Below are 21891 nucleotides of genomic sequence, written 5' to 3'. Positions count from 1 at the left end.
TAAGGTACTGCTTTCATTTCCATAATGGGCAAGAGACTTCTACTCCACTCTTTAGGAGGAAGCTACTCAACTCTATCTCCTTTAGCCTCCAAAAGAGTGACCTGTGACCACTCAGGTACAGCCTAGGGTTTTGGCTCTAATACCCTCCCTCAGCTGCATCCGTAGGTAGTGAGGGAGGTTGTGGTCCTCCATGGTATGGGCTGGGGTTGGCTGTGCGGAATTAGCTCTTCCTGCTGGCAGGCTCCAAAGTATAGATTTGATGGGAAAAGGAGTGGGAAATCTGGGAGTCCATCTTTCCTAATTCTTTAAGATTAATTTTATCTTTCTCCCAATCCCTGTAAAACCTAACAGGACCAAAAAGTAGACCCCAGGCTGCTCTTTGATTTCACTCATCCTTCCTTTGATAACTGATGCAATAAAGTTGGAAATATGAAATGGGGTTTTTGCTTAATCCTTGCACAGAAATCTTGAGCCACAGAGTATAGGGCTTATTTTAGCATGACCTATTTGAAAGCACTTTGATTTTAAATCATCAAGCCCAACTTGTTGGGGGAGTTGAGTAAAATAAAATCCTTCTCAGAATAAACATGCAAATTCCTTGAAAGTAAATTCCTTCCCCCAAGAGTAAACATAGAACATGCTCTAAAGAACACCACCCAATGGTAAAACACAATGAGCTCATAATGTAGCATTTAAACATAAATACCTCCAGCCAGGATCTTCTCTTCCAATTCTGCCATTTGCTTCTTATAGGCTTTCAAAGCTGCTTCTTTGAAAGAGGGACGAATCTGCTTTGGCTTTATGATTTCCAGGGGCTTTTCAGGGATGTTTTGGTTTTCATCTTCTTTTATTTTCATTTCAGCTGATGTTTCCTTTAAGGGTTCCAATCCCCCTTCACTAGCCACATCATCTGCCTGCCCTTCATAACCCTCATCTTGTGGGGTTTCATAAGGTGTTTCATATGAAGGGTGATCATACTCCTGAATTTGTTCATCTGTTTCAGTAATACTAGTCCTGTTTTCTAGCTTAGCAAGGACTTGTTCCATCACTTCAACATAATCTGTTTCACTATCAGCCACTGGTTCACTATAGTCCTCCTCATCCTCTGCTTTGTAGTAATAAGGCTCTGTGTAGACATCAGAGTCAAGCGTGGTACTTGATTCATTTGCAGTTGATTGGGATAATGTTCGAAATCTCCCAATTAAGGAAGAGCCGCTGTCCTCATACCCACTGAGACTCTGTGTGCTTTTGTTCCATACCACTTCCAAGGCTGATTTAGCCCTCTGTAGTGTGGATCCAAATTTTGGGAAGCTGAAAGCCTTATCAGTAAGGTCAATGCTTAATCGACTATGCCAAGATTTGGGTGGGGCATCCTCTGAATCATCACTTTGCAATTCACTTTGACTTCGATACATCATGGACAACTGGTTTTGGTTTTGGTACAGCTCATTAGAATTAGCTTCCTGATAAGAATTATATTGGCCAACCCACTGTCCTTGTGGCTCATTATCCAACCCAGGGCATGGAGATGAGTTGTCATCTTGGGTTAAATCATAGCTCTCAGAGTCATCCTGAAGGACACTGTGGCATTTTCCCAAGTCTTCTAGGTCTTTATGGTAAACATCTAGTTGTTGATCAGATAGACTGTTTGTGTCATAGTCAAAAACTTCCTGGGTGGAGGAATCTAAACCTAAATCAGCTCCTAGCTCTACTTGATTCCATTCCTTCCATGGAGAAAGATCTTCATGTAAAGAGAGCTGAGAATCACTGTAGTGACTCTGGTCTCCAGATGCACACACCATGCTATTACTCACTCCACTGTCCGCAGTTTCTGTGTTCTCAATTTCACTCTGTACTTGGACACCCTGAGAAGCCCCATTCAAACACTGATCCTGAGGGCTGTCATACAGGGTAGGCGTGCCCTCCTCTTTCCTCTGCCAAAGTTCCCGGTCTGAAGACGAGAGGAGGGAGCTTCCATTAGTTCTAGTGAAAAACTGATTTTCTGAAAAATCCTCCGAATAAGATTGACACAATTTGGAAAAGTCTGATTCAGAACGACTAAGTTTAGTGGTGAAAAAATCACTCTGTGTGTGCCAGAGAGGTGTTGTGTCTGCATAATAGGTTGTGGTTTGCTTTGCCAAGTTATCCGATTCTGGCAAATACAAGGACATTTTATCATATTCTGATTTATTTGCAATTCTGCTGCTACTAGAAGTTTTATTCTTGGCTCTAGCATTGTGTGATTTTGAACTTGACTTGGAAGTACTTCCTTTTGTTGGAAACTCTGACTTGGAAAGCACAGCATAACTGTTTCTATTGAGGTCAGATTCCAGCTCTCTATCACTGTCATCAGGTGACTGCCAACTGTTCTTCTTGATTTGGGGCTCTGGAGTAGACAGCTTTATATCCATGCTCTCATATGTCTGGGAGGATGGTATCCCTCTCTCTTTTCTTTCTTTGATGTCATGAGTAAGAATATCTGTCGAGATTCCGATGCCTGTTCCTTTGAGTTTATATGATTTTTTTAAGACGGAATCCCTTTGCTGAGGGGTTTCAAAATACACAAGGATGGGTCGAGGCTTTGCACTGGGGCAATCCCTTTGGTGTCCTATCCTCTGAGCAAATTCAACTTTAATAGCATTTGGTGCATCTGAAAAACCCATTTTATCTATTAGAATTTGGTACACTACACTTTCAATGTATTCAAATCTTTCTTCGGGCACATTTAAGAATCTCAGGCTTGCCTTGCTACCCATATGACCTAAGTGTTTAATATAATCATGGATGTCTCTGGTTTCCCTCCGAGACTGGACAAACCCTGTACGGAGCTGCTCAATTTCACTTTGTACAACCTCCACGCTGCTGGAGATCTCATCGATGGAATGCTTGAGAGCATTGACATGCCCTCGGAGTTCAGAAAGTTCTGTTTCAATCTGACTTATTCCCTGAAGTTCCTTAAAGATCATTTCCATGACATCCTGTGTTTGGCTAATGCAGCCAGAGGAACTGAATCCGGCCTCCAGGACACTGGTCTTTGGGTTTCGAACAGTTCTGTCCAAAGATTTGCTTCTGATTCCCCAGGTTTTCTTTGTTGTGCTCAACTCTGAATCCGAGGAGACACACTCTTGACTCTTTTTCCATTTCCTCAGTTTGCGTAAAGCTCCTAGTTTTAAGCTATGCAGAGTGCGTTCTCCATCGGAGCTCCCTTCTGAGGGTGCCAGGCTGCTTGAACTCTTCCTGTTGCGTCTAACTGGCATCGTGTGTGTTGACTGCGCCTGGTTTTCTGTACTGCTCCTTAGTTCACTGAGTGATTCTGAGTAGGAACTCTCAATGGAAGATAACTCCTGGAGGAGATCCTCAGTCTCCCCATTGGTTATATGAATATTTTTCTGGAGGCCATTGGCAATAGCTACTCGGTAACTGAACGTGGGGGAGAGGGAAAATTCTTTGTTAGCCTCGTCTTCTTCAGTGGATAAGTTGCGAGAGGATGAACACTTTGCAATCTTCTTTACAGTGCTTTTCAAGGTATTAGAAAATGTAGGGGGTTTGGTCTGGCCAGCAATAAGGATGTCTTGATCCTTTTTTGGCTGACGATTCTCTTTTTTTTTGGTTGTATTTCCCAATTTCTTTGCAAACATTCCTTTGCAAAGCTTATGGATGTAAGGTAAAATCAGGCTCTTGAAAAGATTAGCCACCATGGAAAGCAATTAGTGCAAGCTTTTCTGCCCCAAAGAAGTAAATAAGGTATCAGGATGGAAATCTGTAAATCCAAGGCCAGCATCACTGTTCAGATGTTCTGTGAATCACTGAAAATAGCAGGAAGGGCCGCTGTGCCTCTGCCACAGTGTCAGTGTCCTGGGAAAACCAGAAGCCAAGCTCCATTTATGAAAGACATTCATTCACTCTTGGAGGAGGGGTTTCGTGAATCGCTTTCATTTCCACACAACTTCATGCAGTACCTAAAAGAAAGGAACGTTAAAATGAATATCAGAGTTCAATCCTAGGTTTATCCCATGTCCAACATTTTTCAAAGCTATTCAAGATACACAATGTGTGAAAAATTGCAGGGGGGACAGGGAAATACCTGAATTTCAACACAGTTACTTTTAAAACAACTAGTTAAAGCAAATCAGAACTAATAACTATGTTTAAATTATAATTTTCTTTTCCTAAATCACTTATGAGTGGACACAATTAAAATACTAGTAAAGGTAATAATAATTATTTAGAAAATGTTGTGTAAGTTGACAGGCAAATTTAAAAAGCTATATTACCTGCATGGTCTTATCATTTCCACTTTATATATTTTCCTATAATTACATTTACTTATATAAACATAAGCATTTCAGTTTGAATGTATTCCCCCCACCTCAAACATTTAAAATTCATCAAATTAATATTACCCAGGTAGGTAAGATTTTTTTATTCAAATAATCTTGTTATTCTAGGTATTCAATGATTGATAATTTCTTAAATAATGACTAAAGTAATTCAAATTAGAAAACATTTCATGTGATGACATAAATATCAAGAGAAAATACATCTTGAATAGGCATCAAATTTGTCAATGGAGTATCATGAATTGAAAAAAATATTTATATCAAATTTAGGCATTGTAATAACAATAACAACCACAATAGGAAAATATATTTGAAAATGAGGGTGACACATCTCAGTTCTGAGAGGATGTGGCTCGAGAAAGCAAAACCACCTTAGGCAACCCGTGCAGCCTTGTGGCAGGTGGCAGGAAACCCATCCCCAGGGTTAGGACCATGACTGAAGATAGAACACCAAATCACAAAAACAAAATTGTACCACAAATGAAACATGTCTAAAGATAATCAAACATTGGTTGAATATAATTCATCCTATGATTTCGTATTTTATAATGCAAATGACCACACAAGTAAATCATATTTGTGATAGCCAGTTTTTTGAATTACATGAAGAAGAAGAAGACAGTTTACATTAATTTTGCTGCTTTACCAGCACTGTGCCTTGTATGTGGTAGGTATTCACACACAATTTTGTTGAATTGAACTTACTATTTTATCACTGAAATATATCACAGAATAATAGTAATGACCAAAACCTTTGTTGCCATCAAACTATGGATTTGGGTAGATAAATAATCTATTTAACTCTTTAAAGAATACATCACAAACTGCACATTGTTTTAGGAGCCTGATGGCTCTTTATCAGCTCCCTCCACTTGGAAATCTGCCAATTTCACTTTACTAGGGTCCTGCAGGGACTTGGGGAATACATTCTCTGGCCAGGAGCCAAGCTTCACAAGAGACAGGGCACTGCAATGAGAAAGGGAAGCAAAAAAGATGGAGGAGAGAAACAGACAGACTCTAAACCCATGTCTTCCGGGTTTCATAAGCTGTTAGAGTCTAACTCTGCTTGTCTGAAACAATTTGGTATTCATTCAGAATTACATGCCACGTTTTCTACTAATAAAAATTGCAAGAAATTAATTCCTGAAATAAATTTTAAAAATATTTATTGTATTCCTATGTGACCTCTCCTTGTGGGAAAAATAAAAGACTTTAGAAAGTTAAGTAATGGGGATATATGTATACATAGAGCTGATTCACTTTGTTGTACAGCAGAAACTAACACAACATTGTAAAGCAATTATACTCCAATAAAGATGTTTAAAAAAAAAAGAAAAGAAAGTTAAGTGGCAGTAGGGTAGATAAATTATTTTAAAACCAACTTTGATAAAATAAATCGTTCCACTAATCACTCAATCTAAGATCCTGGGTCTCTCAAACCTGGAAACAAATACCTGCTTTTTATTTAAATGAATGCAGCAATTTTGTCAATGCCTCTAAAGTTTTCATGAAATTGTGTCTAGACTTCTTGACCTGCATTACTAGTTCAGAGCTATTGTTCTAGACTATAACGGTTGGAAAAATCTTGAACAGGAAAATTCAATCTACATTGAAGCCCTGCTTCAAAACACAAACCCGTGGACATGTGGGCATAGCTGCACAGATGAACTCACTTGCTCTGTATTCCAACCATACAGAACAACTTGTTATTCACTACAGGCTCTATGCTCTTTCACACCTCAGTAACTCTTCTATTCTCTCTACCTAGAATATCATTCATGTCTAGCTCTTCCTATCTGTAAAAATTGTGTTTCAACTTCAAAATCATTTGTCCACTGAAGACTTCACTGACCACCCACACTGAGTTTTTCTCTCTCTTTGCCACACTCTCCCACAATCCAGTGCATAAGCAATTCGAATTCTTCTGTATTATAATCTCATTTCTGTCTCTATCCACTGGACTATGTCCTCTTTAAGGGTAAGACTATGACTTGCCCAATTTTAAACATCCTGAACCCAGCAGACATAATAAACATTCAATAAATGGTTATTGAAGAATTGGTCCAAAAGGTACAATGTTTCAGTTATGCAAGATGAATAAGCCCTGGAGTTCTACTGTACATCGCAGTGCTGTTAGTTAATAATACTGTATACTTAAAATTTTGCTAAAAGGGTAGATATTATGTTGTGTCCATATCACAAAATAATAATAATTATAAAGAAGGAAAGGCAGGAGGAAACTTTGGGTGATGATGGATATGTTTACGGCATAGATTGTGGTAATGATGGATATGTTCACAGCATAAATTTTGGTGATGATTTCACAGAGGCATACTTACCTCCAAATTAACCCACACTTCAGCTACTTATTAATGTCTTCACCTGGTTTTCTAAAATTAAACTCCATACAATACCTAGTCATTTTCTCAAATTATTAATCTCAACTAATATCATATCATCATAGTTATTAATTTACCCAAGACATATACCCAGGATTCATTCTAGATTCAATATGATCCATCCCATATCCATACCTGATGTATGTCCCCTTATCCCACTAGTGATACCTTAGTTCTGAACTCCACAATTTCTCATCTGGACTGCTACAGTTGTATCCTATATGGTCTTCCTAGCTCTAATTTGGCCCTTCTCTCAAGTCCTCCTCTCTAAAATTAATATATTTAAAAGATATCATTCCTTCTACTTAAGACATTACCTTTCTCAGCAGTTTCATTTCCTGTCACTGCCCCAAGCACATCTGCCCAAGGCACTGAAGTAGTAACAGTTCCCTGATTACCGTATTGTTGCCTCACCCATGCGTCCATGCTGTTCCTTCTGCCGCCATTCCTTTCCCTTTCCTCTGTCCCCACAAGCCTCACTCATGAATATCTCTATACATTCATCTATGTATCTTAGATCCAGCAGGGATCAGCATCATCTTGTTTGACCTCTTCAGACTCCAGCACTTCCTCCTCTGTGCTCCCACAATACCTTGAGTGTACCTTTGTTATGGTAACTTACAATACAGTAATTATTTGTGTGAAATATTTCATTCATATGTCTATCTCTCAAATCTGACTGTGATTTGAAGGGCAGGGGCTATGTCCTATTTAACTTTAAATATCTATGTTACTTGATATGTAATAGACTCATAAGGTTTGCTGGACAAATGAATAGATATATGAACAAATGAATGAATGGAGAAACAATAAGCCCATGAATTACTAGATAAATGATAGAGATACAAAGAAGCCTGAACTGGCTGAACTGGGCCTTAAACAATCCAGAGAAAGAAAATCAGTATAAGCAGAAGGCAAGCATCACAAACATTCATGTCATGTCCAAAGATGGAGAAGCACCCACCGTGGAGAGAGATGGGGACTAAAGGGAGATGGGTCTGCATGGGCAAAACCTAAACAGAATGTGGAAAGGTTTGAAACTTAGGTTTAGAAGCACTATTTGATGAGGAGGCACTAACTGTTATGGGTTTTCAGCACGGCCTCTGGATTCAGATTACCTGCATTGGAATTCCAGTTTTGAGACATATTACAATAGTTGTATGAGCTTGAGAAAGTCACTTCTATACTGCCTTCACTTGTACATTTATTAAATTGGGACAGAAATAGTACCTCCTCGTGGGATATTTGTGATGAGTTAAACACATGTGAAGTTCTTAGAACAGTATTTAAAACAGAGCAAAGCCCAGTACACATTAGTGGCCATGAGAACTAAGAAGGCTGTTGAAAAGATGCAAGAAGTAATGACAGAAGATTCATAGTGTGGTATCTCTTGTGAAAATTAAGGTAGATAGAAGTAGGAGGAAATTTAGGAATCCTGCTAGGTTGGAAGATGAGATGAAAAAATATAGCATATATTTTAAAGAAGAAACTGGAGGGAAATGGAGAATGCTTTATACCTCTATGGTCCAGCAGCAATTTTCCAATATTGAAATCTCACCTTCCTAGTCACTGGGTTCTCTCTCTCTATCTCCATCTCTCTCTCTCTCTCTCTCTCTCTCTCTCTCTCTCTCTCTGTCTCTCTCTCTGTCTCTCTCTCTTTCTCTCTGTTACAAAGCCACAGCTGCCTTACTAAGGTTACTGAGTCTCAGATATCAGCTGTGGTACTTCCTTCAGACAAGTGGCCAGGGTAGAGAAGGAAGCTAACATTTAATGAACACCTGTTATGTTCCAGAAGCTTAAACTATCCCAATTAATCCTCACAGAAACCTGCTGAAGAAGACATTATTATATGTCCATTTTACAGATGAAGAAACAAGAGGTTCAAAGAGATTAAAAGATACAGCTAAAGTTACACAGCTAGTAAATGGCACCACGTTATCCTCCCTCCCAATAGCTTCCACCAGAGCTTTATGAAAGATAACTAAAGCAAAAAGATATCTTGGGACTTCCCTGGTGATATAGTGGTTAAGAATCCGCCTGCCAGTGCAGGGGAGGTGGGTTCGAGCTCCGGTCCGGGAAGATCCCACGTGCCGTGGATCAACTAAGCCCGTGCACCACAACTATTGAGCCTGCTCTCTAGAGCCCACGAGCCATGACTACTGAAGCCCGCGCACCTAAAGCCCATGCTCCGCCACAAAGAGGAGCCACCGCAATGAAAAGCCCATGGGCCCCAATGAAGAGTAGCCCCCGCTTGCCACAACTAGAGAAAGCCCGCACGCAGCAACAAAGACCCAATGCAGCCAAAAATAAATAAATTAATTAAATCTACGTTTTAAAAAAAAAGATATCTTGGTCCTTAGTCCTGGGGTCTATGAAGCTATCAGTTGCATGTAAAGTGAATGTTGCCAGTGGTAATTGACACAAGTCCTAACACCCACCACATACAAATTCACATATCTACTCTCCTCTCTAAAGTTCTTTTTTTTTAAAAATGGGAGCAGCTCAGATAAGGATAAAATCAGCATCAGTATGAGGTATGTGGGAGGCGAAGGGATTGAGGAGGGATGGGGAGACCAACATATCATCACATGATTCTTTACTTGAATTCAAAATCTCATATTTACCCTCCAGTTGTATTACCTTTAATTATACGGCCACACATTCTTTTCAGTAATGAAGTTTGGGGGTAAGATTTAAAGTTTTGGGAAGGAGGATTTTGAAAAAGATTAAAATACTAGACTATTATGAGATGCCTTAGTAATAATATTTAATTATTACTTACCACGTGCCAAGCACTGTGTATGTAATTTTCTAAAATTTACCTCATTTCACTTCATTCCCATAATAATTGTGTGAAATTAGTATTATTATTTTCCAGAAAAGGAAGCTGAGGTTTAGAGTTTTGAGGAAACTTGCCTTAATATATGCAGCTAACAAGCAACACAGCCTTGACTCTAGGCCCCAGATTTGGACTGCAAGTGTATCAACCCCAAACCGCCTATTAGGGTTCAATGGGGAGTAAAATATTTTTTGCCTGTATGTTAACAAATCCATTTTGTAAAAGAGCTATTTAGTATGAATATAACGGTAGGCGTCCTTGTGGGCTAAAAGAGCTAATGAACATTTGAACAGTCAGCAATTTATTGCTAAATCATTACCAAAACTAAGTTAAAGTATTTTCAGATAAATAAACAATTTTAAGTTCCTTATCAAATACAGTAAAATAGGTGAACTGGGTATCTAAATGTTAACTTGCAAGGGAGAGAGAAAACAAAGAGGCATGATGTGATACAGCCCTACTAGGTCGCCTCCGCAAGTCCTGCCCTCTCTACTTCAGCATGATGCTCCCCTCACAGTCCCTGACTCTGAGCTGAATTCCCGCCTTTGGTGTAGGAACCTCAGGCTTGCCACATGCGTTTCTGACCTTCTATTTATTACTATATGCTTAATCCCTGCTACCAGCCCAGTAGGGAAATCTCACTCTTAACTGCTCCTTTGCTGGCGCTGACTTTGTGTTAAGCATCCAGGACCCTGTTAGGAGGATAACTGATCCCCCACCAGAAGAGAGCAAGAAAGCCTCTGTTTCTCATTACAGCACCTCAGCAGTAAATACCCTGTACTCTCTGACTGCTGGTTTAAGAGACATTTTTCCAAAAATAAATCAGAGAAATATATGAACATGGTTCACCAAATATCTGTTCAACGGGAAATTCTTGGTGCTTTGGAAAACAGCTGACTGGAAGAAACTTCCCATGAGATGGGAATGAAGAGGTGCTGCTGCAGAGACAGAGCAAACCTCACCACGCCACGGGGGCAGCTCATCAGAGCCAGAAGGCCCAAGGGAAAACAGCATTGGCCAGCATGCTGACCGCAAAACTTCATGAGCAGGATCCTTAAAGCACAACAATGTAACAAACCTGGGTAGCTGGAAATGGAAGGGAAAGCTAGTCAAACCAATAGCCACAAGGAGCTGATGAGAGGGACCAGCAAAGTAGCTGGGACAAGGCAGGAGATAAGAAAATAAAAAGATCAAGTTTTAAAAAGCATCTCCTAGAATGTCTTTATGGAATCAATGCAGATTTATGACTGTTTTATATATCTTTTTATATGAAGGAGTAAAAGAATTATATATTTAATGTAACTGAGGGTCACAGGGAGGACCATGACGATGAAAATTGGTGAAACACAATAACACCTGAAATGACGTCCTTGTGAACTCTTCATTTTTTGCCTTGTTAAGGCACAAACAATAAACCAATACATATGAAAACATTTTCAACAAAAATGAGCAAACTTAAGAGGTTTATCCTAAGCTAATAAATCATTTTTTTAATAAATAGAAAGACCCATTTCCCCAAGAATGAAGGCCAAATGATTCATGCCCTCTTTTTCCTAGCTAATAAGATATTTCATGAATTTTTTTCATCAAACTTCAGCCCATGTGCATTTGTACTCACCTCCATTGCTGCTACTTTGGTTTAGGAGTGCACAATGACATCTAGTACTAATAATTCTGTAATTCTGTAATTATTCCAGTTCTTTGGAACCTACAAAGTACTTTTGTATGTATCAACTCCTGATCTTCTTGGTAACCTTATGAGGATGTTATCCACAGTTTATGAAGTTAGGGATGGTGAGCCTCATAGATGCTAAAGTAGTTGCCTGGGTCTCCTGACTCCAAAACTTGGTTCCTTCACTATAATAATGTACCTTCTCCTTACTCTAGATATTTAATATTGCAAGAGCTTACTAGCCTCCTAAAGTAATATGCTCTGCCACTCCAAACCATCCCATGAAATGATTTCTGTCTAATCTTCCTTAAATACAGTTTTCCTCTTATTCTCCTGCTACACACTATTGTATACCCTCTATTCTAGGCCTCTTCAAGTTTCCGTGGATACACTAAGCTTATTCCTCCATTGTCGCTTTTATTCTTGTTCTTCACCCTGCCTAGAATGTCTTCCAGCTAATCTGGCCTCAATCATTTAAAAGCCAGATCAAGACTAATCTTTTCTGCAATAGTTTCTTTAACTCCTTAGTCATCTTTTCTTTTTCATATATCCCATACAGTCTAAACCATGATATTTAGTCTTTCATCATTCTTCTAAACTATTTACCAAATAGCTCTTGTACATGTTTTTCCATTTGTTTAATGCTTATTATATGCTGTACTCTGTCTTGAGTCTTTTGTAGAGATTACTACATTAATGTTTGTTTATAATATCTGCAGTAGGTATTGTAATTGATCCCCACTTTGCAGATGAAGAAACTGAGAACCCGAGTAGCTGGCCCAAAGACACACAGCTACGAAGTGATGCAGCTAGAAATGCAACCCAAACAGACTGGCTTCAGAGTCCTTTCTCATAAACACCGTGCTCTACTGCTATGCCCATAAGAGCCAACCTTAGAGAAGAAAGTGGTCACCTATGTAACATGTTTGAAGAAGAACACCTACCTCAAGAAGAAGCTATAATTAGAGCTTTCTCACTTTTGTTTAAGATTTGGTCTTTGCTGAAATGCAAATCTCACCAAGGGGCTCCAAGGTTTTAAGGCATGTATCACTTTCTATCTTGGTGTAAAATATTTATGAGAACATTCCGCAAGAGCAGGAGGGAGAGCAGGGAGAACAAAGAAAAGCATGGGGTTGGAGAGAGTTTCCCAACAAAGGAGACAAGTAGTAGGATAGGGCAGATATGAGAGATATGAGGAGCCTTTAAGTCTTGCCCACTTACTGTCTTGGCCATGGCCTGGCCCTATTCCAGCTAGAGAACACACATCTGGAGAATAAGAACTAGGTCTTTTTCAGTCTTTGCAACTTCTGCCCACAAACATGTACCGACAGCAGAGCACAGGTACACTGGCTACAGATGAGCAACTTAGAATGATGTCATTTCAGAGACAAGTTGTTTTAGTTTACTTGGTTTTTAATCTCACAACTCACCACTACCCCTTCTTTTTCCCCCCAACTAAAGAAGACGTGGAAACTCAATGAATATAACTGATCAAAGCAGAGCCCCTTTGGTTGAATTAAAGAAGCAGTGCTGGAGTCTTACTTTACCTTCTGCTTCCACACTAGCTACAGCCCATACAGACCCTCTACAGGTTCCTAGGGCTTGGAGAGTACAATTCAAACAGCACTAATCCTCAAATGTGCACAACGTGAAATGAAAACCCAGAAAGGTCAAAACACCTGCCTGAGTTCCAACAGCAGAGCTGGAACAAAAATGCAGGTCTCCTGCCCCAACTTCACTGTTTTTCTCCCTGTGCTGTGTTGCCTTCCTCTAAAGCAATCACATCCATAGGGCTGGCATCTTCCTACCATGGCAACAATCTGTGATGTAGTAATCTAACTCTATCCTTAAATAATTTGACTTTGACCTTGATTCTCTATAGCCAACATCTGTAATTTTCTGGAGCTAGACAGTTTTTTGATATTAAAAGAGGTTTCTGGGCTTCCCTGGTGGCTCAGTGGTTGAGAGTCCACCTGCCGATGCAGGGGACACGGGTTCGTGCCCCGGTCCGGGAAGATTCCACATGCCGCAGAGCAGCTGGGCCCGTGAGCCATGGCCGCTGAGCCTGCGCGTCCGGAGCCTGTGTTTCGCAATGGGAGAGGCCACAACAGTGAGAGGCCCGCGTACCGCCCCCGCCAAAAAAAAAAGAGGTTTCTGTAAGAAAATCTTAAGAGCAATTTTGCCATGTATTGGAATTCTTACTTGGCACTTAAGCTGTATAAAGGAAGGCCATTGAGGAAAAACACCATTCTGGAGCAAAAGTTGCCACTAATTCTAATGTTTCCCGTGTCTCTGTCCCAACAGGTTGGTTGGACACATTACCAGCCTAGCATCCTGTGCCAAGGCAGGGTCTCAGATCCCTGTGAGAGCAAATTACACACCCCCGTCTAAGCTTCCCAAGCACTTTTTGCAATCTTCATCACTCTGTCTTCAATATTTTTAAACGATTAATCCTTAAAAAAAATCCTCACAAGGTAAAATATTACTTTCATTCTAAAAACAAGAAAACTGAGACTCAAAGACCCTAATGACTTACTCAAGACTTACTCAAGTGATGGGGCTACAATTTGAACAATACAGGTGTGGTCCCCAAACCATACACAGCACACTGTTCAAGCAGTATGACATCAGTTCTATCAGGGAGAACTTCTGTCCTTGGTGAATAGAAAGCATATTCCATTTGGTGCCCAGCTGAGCTCCAACGTACACTATTCATTACGTTAGGGGTGGGGCATGGGATGGAGGCTTAAGCCAGACCGCCTACGGTGAATCCTGGCTATGCTTCACACTAGCTGTACACAGTGAGCAAATTGTTTAACCTCTGTGTTCCTCAGTGTCCTCATCTGACAAATGAGAAAATAACAGTACCAACTCCCTCATGTTGCTGTAAGGATTAAGTAAGAGAGAATTAGAGGAGTGCCTAGAACCACAGAAGTACTCAGAAATGTTAGTTCTTGTTTGTTTTTATAAATAACAATAAGATCCCAATCTGAGCAGATCTTTCCTCTACCCCCATTCCCTTCCTGACTGTAGGACAGCAAAGAAAGGCCCATTGTAACAAGCCCCTCTTTTAGAGTTTTCATTTGGAGTGCAAATTGCCCAATGTTTTTTCAAGGTAGAGTAAGAATCATACTAATTCTGAAGGCCTGTGAGGAAGATAAAAATGTGTAGTGTTATATACAGTTAAAAGTTATTTCTTTTAAAATGTTACATACTCTACAGGAGTGGATGAGAAACTTGTAACAATAATTTTATTGTATTTTATTGATTCTAAGACATGCATATTTTCACACTTTAACATTTCTGAAACTGGGATTGAGACCACAGATATTTCATATTCCTCACATATAAACCAGGAATTATATTATCTATGTCCTAGGGGTGTTTGCAAGATGTGTAAGATTATGTGATAATGAGAGTGAACACATCTGTCACATTTCTTGGTGAGGCATAGTGTTTGGTTTCATTAATATCCACTTTCTTCTTTATCACTCCCTCCCTTACTTCAACAAAATGTTATTTAAGCCAAAACTCATGAAGGCAGCCAGAGCGTCTTCAATTCCATACTTGGCAAGTTGGATTCTAGATCCAGGTCAATACCACCCTGCAGAAGTCCTCTGATGGCCCAGTCAGGAGTTAATGTGTCCCTCTGTCTGTATCATGAGCCCACTTGGACACCATAGATACATTCTCTGAACCACACACACACCTGTACTACACTGCATTACATGTATTATAGCAATAGCATGAGGTAATATAATCTCTCATTTTTGCATCTGTCTTCCCTAATGGAATGTATCAGGGTGCCTAATATTTAATAGTTGTTTAATTAATTTTCATTGGGAAAAAAAAGCAATGAAGAAATGTACCAATATTTTATGAACTGTCACTAATCTGTTCAACCATAAACAGAACTCGACCTAAATGTTAGTAGGGTGTCAGGGGAGAGGATTTATCCTGTTCTTAATACAAATTTAATACCCTCTTGGATGAAGTAATTATCACACATTCTGAAAAAGTAAGGTTCAAATCTATAAGATATTATTGAATTTCTACAAGAGTTGCCTATACCATAAAATATTTCAGCCAAAAATATGCCTTATGCTAAAATTACACTGAATATATCTCTAACAAGAAATTATGATTATTGCTGGCAAATTTGTACACTGACCAGATGTCTACATGCCTGATTAATGAAATCTAAAGAGCTCTGCACCTCGGCTGTCTCAATAAAAATCTGTTTACAAAGTATCAAAGTATTCTTCATAGATGATTAGGCACTGCTAGCTTATTTTGCTCATTTTTTTTTTTTTTTTTTTTTTTTTTTTTTTTTTTTTCGGTACGCGGGCCTCTCACTGTTGTGGCCTCGCCTCTCCCGCTGCGGAGCACAGGCTCCGGGACGCGCAGGCTCAGCAGCCATGGCTCACGGGCCCAGCCGCTCTGCGGCATGTGGGATCTTCCCGGACCGGGGCACGAACCCGCGTCCCCTGCATCGGCAGGCGGACTCTCAACCACTGCGCCACCAGGGAAGCCCATATTTTGCTCATTTTTATGGTTTGTTATCTGTCTAAAAAATTCACTGTAATAGCAAGATCATATCCTTAAAAGCAATACAATGAGTTAGTAGTCAGTGACAATTTCAGACTGATTTCTAACTAACCAGGAGGTGCATGGAAATGTATTCGATAGCATTAATTATCAGGAAATGCAAATTAAAAACCAAAATGATATACCATTTCATACAGATGAAAATGGATAAAATTTTAAAAGCTGGGTTACATACCACATTCTGGAGAGTATGTAGAGCAATTAGAATTTTTATGCATTAAATAGGACGACGTAGGGGCTTCCCAGGTGGCGCAGTGGTTGAGAGTCCGCCTGCCGATGCAGGGGACGCGGGTTCGTGCCCCGGTCCGGGAAGATCCCACATGCCGCAGAGCGGCTGGGCCCGTGAGCCATGGCTGCTGAGCCTGCGCGTCCCGGAGCCTGTGCTCCGCAGCGGGAGAGGCCACAACAGTGAGAGGCCCAAGTACCGCAAAAAAAAAAGAAAAAAAAACAAACAAAAGAAAACAGGACGATGTTAAAGAATATAACCACTTTAAAAACTTTAGCAGTTTTCTTATAGAATTAAACCTACACTTACACTACGGCCCAGTAACTGCATTCCTATGTATTTACCCAAGAGAAATTAAGATATATTTTCTCAAACAAACATATAAGAATTTCTATGCAGCCTTATTAATAATAGCCAAAAGGTGGGAAAATATCCATTAAGAGGAGAAAGGATACACAAATTACAGTATATTAAAATAGTGGGACTTCCCTGGTCGTGCAGTGGTTAAGAATCCTCCTGCCAGTGCAGGGGCATGGGTTCGATCCCTGGTCCGGGAAGATGCTACATGCCATGGAGCAACTAAGCTCATGCATCACAACTACTGAGCCTGCGCTCTAGAGCCCGCAAACCACAACTACTGAAGCCCAAGTACCTAGAGCCCGTGCTCTGCAACAAGAGAAGCCACCGCAATGAGAAGCCCGTGCACCACAACGAAGAGGAGCTCCCACTCGCCGCAACTAGAGAAAGCCCGCGCACAGCGACGAAGACCCAACGTAGCCAATAAATAAATAAATAAATAAATAAATAAATAAATAAAAATTTTAAAAATAAAATAAAATAGTGGAGCACTAATCAGCAATAATAACAGAATGAAACACTATTACACGTGAATCTCAAAACGTGTTGAGCAAAGAAGCCAGACAGAAAAGAGTAAATACTCTCCGATTCCTTTTATATTAAGGTCAAAGCAAGACTAATCTATGACAACAGAAATTGAAAATTTGTTGCCTATGAAGGGTGGGGATTGACTTCACAGAGACATGAGAAAACTTTTGGGGGTGATACAAATGCTCTCTATCTTAATTGGGATAGTAGGTGTGTTCATTTTTTTAAATTCTCCACATTATAAACTTGAAATCTATGTATTTTACTGTTTATAAATCTCATTCCAGTAAAAAATTATATAAATAAATAAGTATAAATAAAAATATAGCATGTACTTTGATAATGGAAGTAGCACTTGAGAATCAATTTCCTGGAAAGGTGTAAACTGGTTTAATTGAATTTGGTATGAAAATTAGGACTTTTTTTGGTTGCCCCAGTTAGACCATGCAGTACTGAAAAATCAGTTGGGCTGTGCACTCAAAGACATAAAAGTCTAAACAGAAAGACATCCTGTTTAGGGAATAAAAGTTTCTTTTGACATCCAGTCTCATCACAAAGGCCAGACCTCAATTCTCATACCTGCTTGGAAATCTAGCTGACACAGAAATGCCTCCATGACTAAGAACAGATCTAAGTTATCCAGAGATTTAACATCACCCAGTTGGAACAGCTACGATAAGTATTCAGAGAGAGATTTATTTCAGCGCTGAATGTTCACTGAACATCCTATGATACAAGGATGTCTTCTTTCAAAAGGTCATATTTCCTCCTGTGCTCACGATTGAATCATCTCTCACCACGTCTAGAACCATGCTCCAGCAACTATATCTTCCCTTGCTTGTATCTTAAATCTCTTTCTCTCTACTGGGTCTATCCAACCTAAGCAATAAGCATGTTTATATTCTACCCTATTGTAAATAGAAAACAAAAGACAGCCTTCAGCTTTCCTTCAATGTTGTTACCTCCTCGGGCTACTGTACCTTTCATCTACCTCAGAGGAGTCCTGCTGTTTACTTCCTCATGAGTCGGTCATCTTCAACCTCTTGCTGTCCAGTTCCGGCCCCAGAACTCTATTAAAATTTCTCTTTAATTGGGCATATTGGTACAAAATCTTAATCTTCCCTAACCTCTTTGCTGCATCTGAAACCAGTAACAACTCAGCCTTTCTTTACATCATTCTATATACCTCCATGACAACACAGCCTCTCTCTGGATACAGTTATTTTGACCAGAGTGGTTACATGATGGAAACTGGGCCAATTAGCTTTTCTATCTTGGAAACTGGGAGTTGGAACATGGAGATTGTGTCAGATCTTTTCAGGCATTTCAACAAGAAAGCGATATAACATTGTGACCTGACCAATCAACCTTTGATCTTTGGAAAAACTGAGCAATGAAAACATATTTTCAGAACAACAACAACAAAAAGCATGCAGACAGGTCATCAAAAGCAGAAATAAGAGACCACAGGACCACAGAAGGAGCAGATCCTGTGTTTCTGATTGCTCTTTAGGCCTGTGTCTGGGGCCATTATGAGTTTTGTCTAAGGGATTGTGAGACACTAGCGTAAATAAGTGTGTGTTCTTCTTTACAAAGAGGCCCTAACAAGGTCCTTCGCTGGTCTCTCTTCCTCTTTTCAGACTTCTTTTATTCCCCTCTCTTCTAACTACCAAATTAGTATGTCTGCATCTAGCTTCTCTTCTTTGCATTAATTCCTGTTTGTTAGTTGATCAGTTTGGTCTGAATGACTATTAACATCTCAAATTCAATATCTGAATTCAATAGTCAACATATTCAAATTCATCTTCAACCATAAACTACAAAGTTCTCTAAATTTCTTGTACAGTACTAATTAGCAAAACCAACATTCTCTTAGGTATACAGACTAGAACTCCAGGTTCACCTTTGCTTCCTCTATTTATTTGCCCCAAACTTCTAACTGGTTCTAAATCTTCTGGTCCTAAACTTGACTATTTCTCTCATTCTCCACACCTCCTTTCCATTCCAGGAGCTACTGCCTGAGTTCAGGCCTTCATCCATGTTCATTTGAGGTCTTTGCCTTTCTTTATAAAATAAAAATCCACAAAAAATTAAACATTTTTATGGAGGTACTAAAATTTCCCCTCATTGTACTCTAAAGAACACTGTACTCTAAAGAATATATTAAAGAAGGGTAAGCTGGGACAAAGTGAGAGAGCGGCATGGACTTATATATATTCCCAAATGTAAAACAGACAGCTAGTGGGAAGCAGCCGCATAGCACAGGGAGATCAGCTCAGTGCTTTGTGACCACCTAGAGGGGTGGGATAGGGAGGGTGGGAGGGAGGGAGACGCAAGAGGGAGGGCGTATGGGGACATATGCATATGTATAGCTGATTCACTTTATTATACAGCAGAAACTAACACACCATTGTACAGCAATTATACTCCAATAAAGATGTTAAAAAAAAGAATATATTAAAGAACATATATTCACTTAATCCTCACCACAGACTTTTACACGTAACTACTGATGTGACTTCCTAGCTGTTCTTCTCACCTCGCTGATTGTACATAACTCTAGATGTGTCCTTATTCTGTAGTAAAAGTGAGAATTTTAAATTCTAATGAGTGTTGTACAGCCTGCCAACAGAGCAAAACTTAGATGCTTACATAATTAGCATCCTCCCTCCCTTCCCCTTTGAGAGTATTAGATTCAGTGCAATTCTCCTCATTCAATGGAACTTCATTTGATTCTAACTTTTGGGTGAAAGTCAATTACTTATGCTTTAGAGCATGCAAGCAAAATGGGTGTGGCAATTATAAGTAAAATTAAAATTAGTGTTTCATTAAATAGAGGGGCAATTTCATCCTTTTTCTATATCACAGGGTATATTTAAAGTAAATCTATAAATAAATTATTTCAAACTGCCTAACAGCAAGACATCTTTTAACTTTTCCAGCAAAAATAGAGCACATTCTATATAATGATAAGCAATACATGCCCCCAATAAAGAATTCAACATAACAAGTTCACTTCTTTAAAAATTTCTTCTATTTTTTATTATGGAATACTAAATTATACATGGAAAGTCTCTTCAGTTTAAAACTAAAACATGCTTAGCATTGGCCAGCTCTTACTTCAAAGAGCATCTGAGAATAAGTAATCACCAGAGAATCAGTTGTTAACTTGATCTATGACAAGTCTAGGTACTGGTATAATTGAAAAAAGAAAATAGGAAGAAATTAAGAAGGCAATGCAAAAATTTTTATATCTCAAATAACCACAGGCATACAATATACAATGTCTATCGAAATTCAAGTTTTCAAAAGCCCCTGTTCACAAATGAAGGTAAGCCTTTCCTCTCTCCCATAAAATTACACTAAGATTCAGTCTCTGGTTGTGCCTGTGTTTACCTGGCCCCCTGACTCAGCCTAGACCCTTTCCTTAGGACTTGATGACAGCTAGAAAGCAAAGACTCAGAGCAATGATGTAGGAAATGAGAGATGATCTTTGACAACAAGGAACCACAATCTGCTAATTTTTAATACGTTTAAAAATATAATCTAAAAATAATTTTTAAAAAATTAGTAGTGAAAAGCCTTCTGAGTAAACTGCTGTGTTGTAGAAAAAAGAAGAACACAGAAGGGGTTTCCAAGAGCACATACACTTTCTGTATGTCCTTGATATTAAAATCAAAGTAATCTCGACTATAATATTTGCATTCCAACCTCCCATCCAAGTCTACCCTCAAGATTAAAGGAAAGGTATGGTATAGCTGTGGTATGCCACACAAACACCCCCTCCAGGACAAAGTCACTCATTCACCCAAATGCCAAAGGCACGTAGCTGAGTCACTCTCTGAGAATGGCAGAGGCCAAGGGGTTATTGCCCCTCCTCTGGGTCAGCCCACATGCAACGACTAATTGACATGGGCACCCAAATGCCTAGCCCTCTTGCTTTAACACAGAGGCCATCCTAGGATCTTTAACACAGAGGCCACGTAGGATTGGCTGAGGCCTCTGTTGCAAATGCATTGTGGCTCAGCTTCTCCCAAAAGAAGCTCTGCTCATATATCTCTGTTTCATAGTCTGTTTCCCAGGAAACCTGACTTTAAAAGTTGGTATGAAGGGAGTACGGAGGAAGTAGCTCTAAAAGGAGATATTTTACCTGAATCCTCTCTGTTGGACTGGCAATGAGGGCCCAGTCACTGATGCCAGGTAGAAAACTGATAGCCAATGGTGTACTGTGCAGCAGGACAGTTGTTAAAATATTCACTAGTGGTAGACTAGGGTGTGATACCAGTGGAAGGAGATGAACTTGTATGTACAACATCTTAAAGTATTTTAGAGGTTGAGGAGAGGAAGTGATTAGCACTGTGAAATAGAATAGCTGTTGCTGGGGCCTCTTAATGCAGTAGAGAAAGACATCGAAAGGCTTAGAGTGATAAGTCAACAATTTAAGGCTAAATGTAAAGACAGCAGACATCCATGTCACCAGATAAAGAAATTCTCACCTCTTGCAGCAGATGCAGAAAAAAGCTGAGCATCAGACCCAGGAATTAATCATAAGAGTGGCAGAGATCCAGAGAAGGTTTAATTCTCAATTTAGGCAAGTTGGCTATGCCAAGGTTGGGGCCTTAATTAGGAGAAAACGGACTATGAGTGATTTGCTGGGGACATCTGGGTTGATTCACTTGAAACTTTTTAATCCTCAGATTCCCATGGATCCTCTGAGACTGCAAAAGTGGCCTCTTCCCCCTGTTAGTGGCTAGTGCTCCACCCTTGCTTAAACACTTGCAAGAAAATCTGTGCACCCTCCATCAAGATCTACCAAAAACACTTCCATGGACCTCCCGACGGATAACTAGGGAAAAGTCATAACATAATCCAGCTGAATAAAACTGGACTCTGTCAAGGGAGCAAAAAGACAATATGTTGAA

At 39.6% G+C, this 21891-nt stretch overlaps 1 protein-coding gene across 2 annotated transcripts in view; it reads right to left on the bottom strand.

Annotated features, from left to right (window-relative positions):
* Positions 1–21560, bottom strand: part of UNC13C (unc-13 homolog C) — a 654288-nt gene extending 632728 nt beyond the window's left edge. Inside the window, exons 1-3 of one of the 2 annotated variants that reach the window (XM_055087954.1) lie at positions 21466–21560; positions 20090–20161; positions 707–3959 (exon numbers count right to left, since the gene is read on the bottom strand). In XM_055087954.1, coding sequence (XP_054943929.1) covers positions 707–3698 — 2992 coding nt within the window. In that variant the 5' untranslated portion in view covers positions 3699–3959; positions 20090–20161; positions 21466–21560. Of the gene's footprint in view, positions 1–706; positions 3960–20089; positions 20162–21465 lie in introns of those variants that run through there. The other variant, XM_024128858.1, reaches the window with a different exon arrangement.
* Positions 21561–21891: the final 331 nt, after the last annotated feature.

The sequence above is a fragment of the Physeter macrocephalus genome, chromosome 11, assembly GCF_002837175.3.
Source record: "Physeter macrocephalus isolate SW-GA chromosome 11, ASM283717v5, whole genome shotgun sequence".
NCBI classification, from domain to species: Eukaryota; Metazoa; Chordata; class Mammalia; order Artiodactyla; family Physeteridae; genus Physeter; species Physeter macrocephalus.
This window is presented reverse-complemented; position numbering and strand designations above follow the sequence as displayed.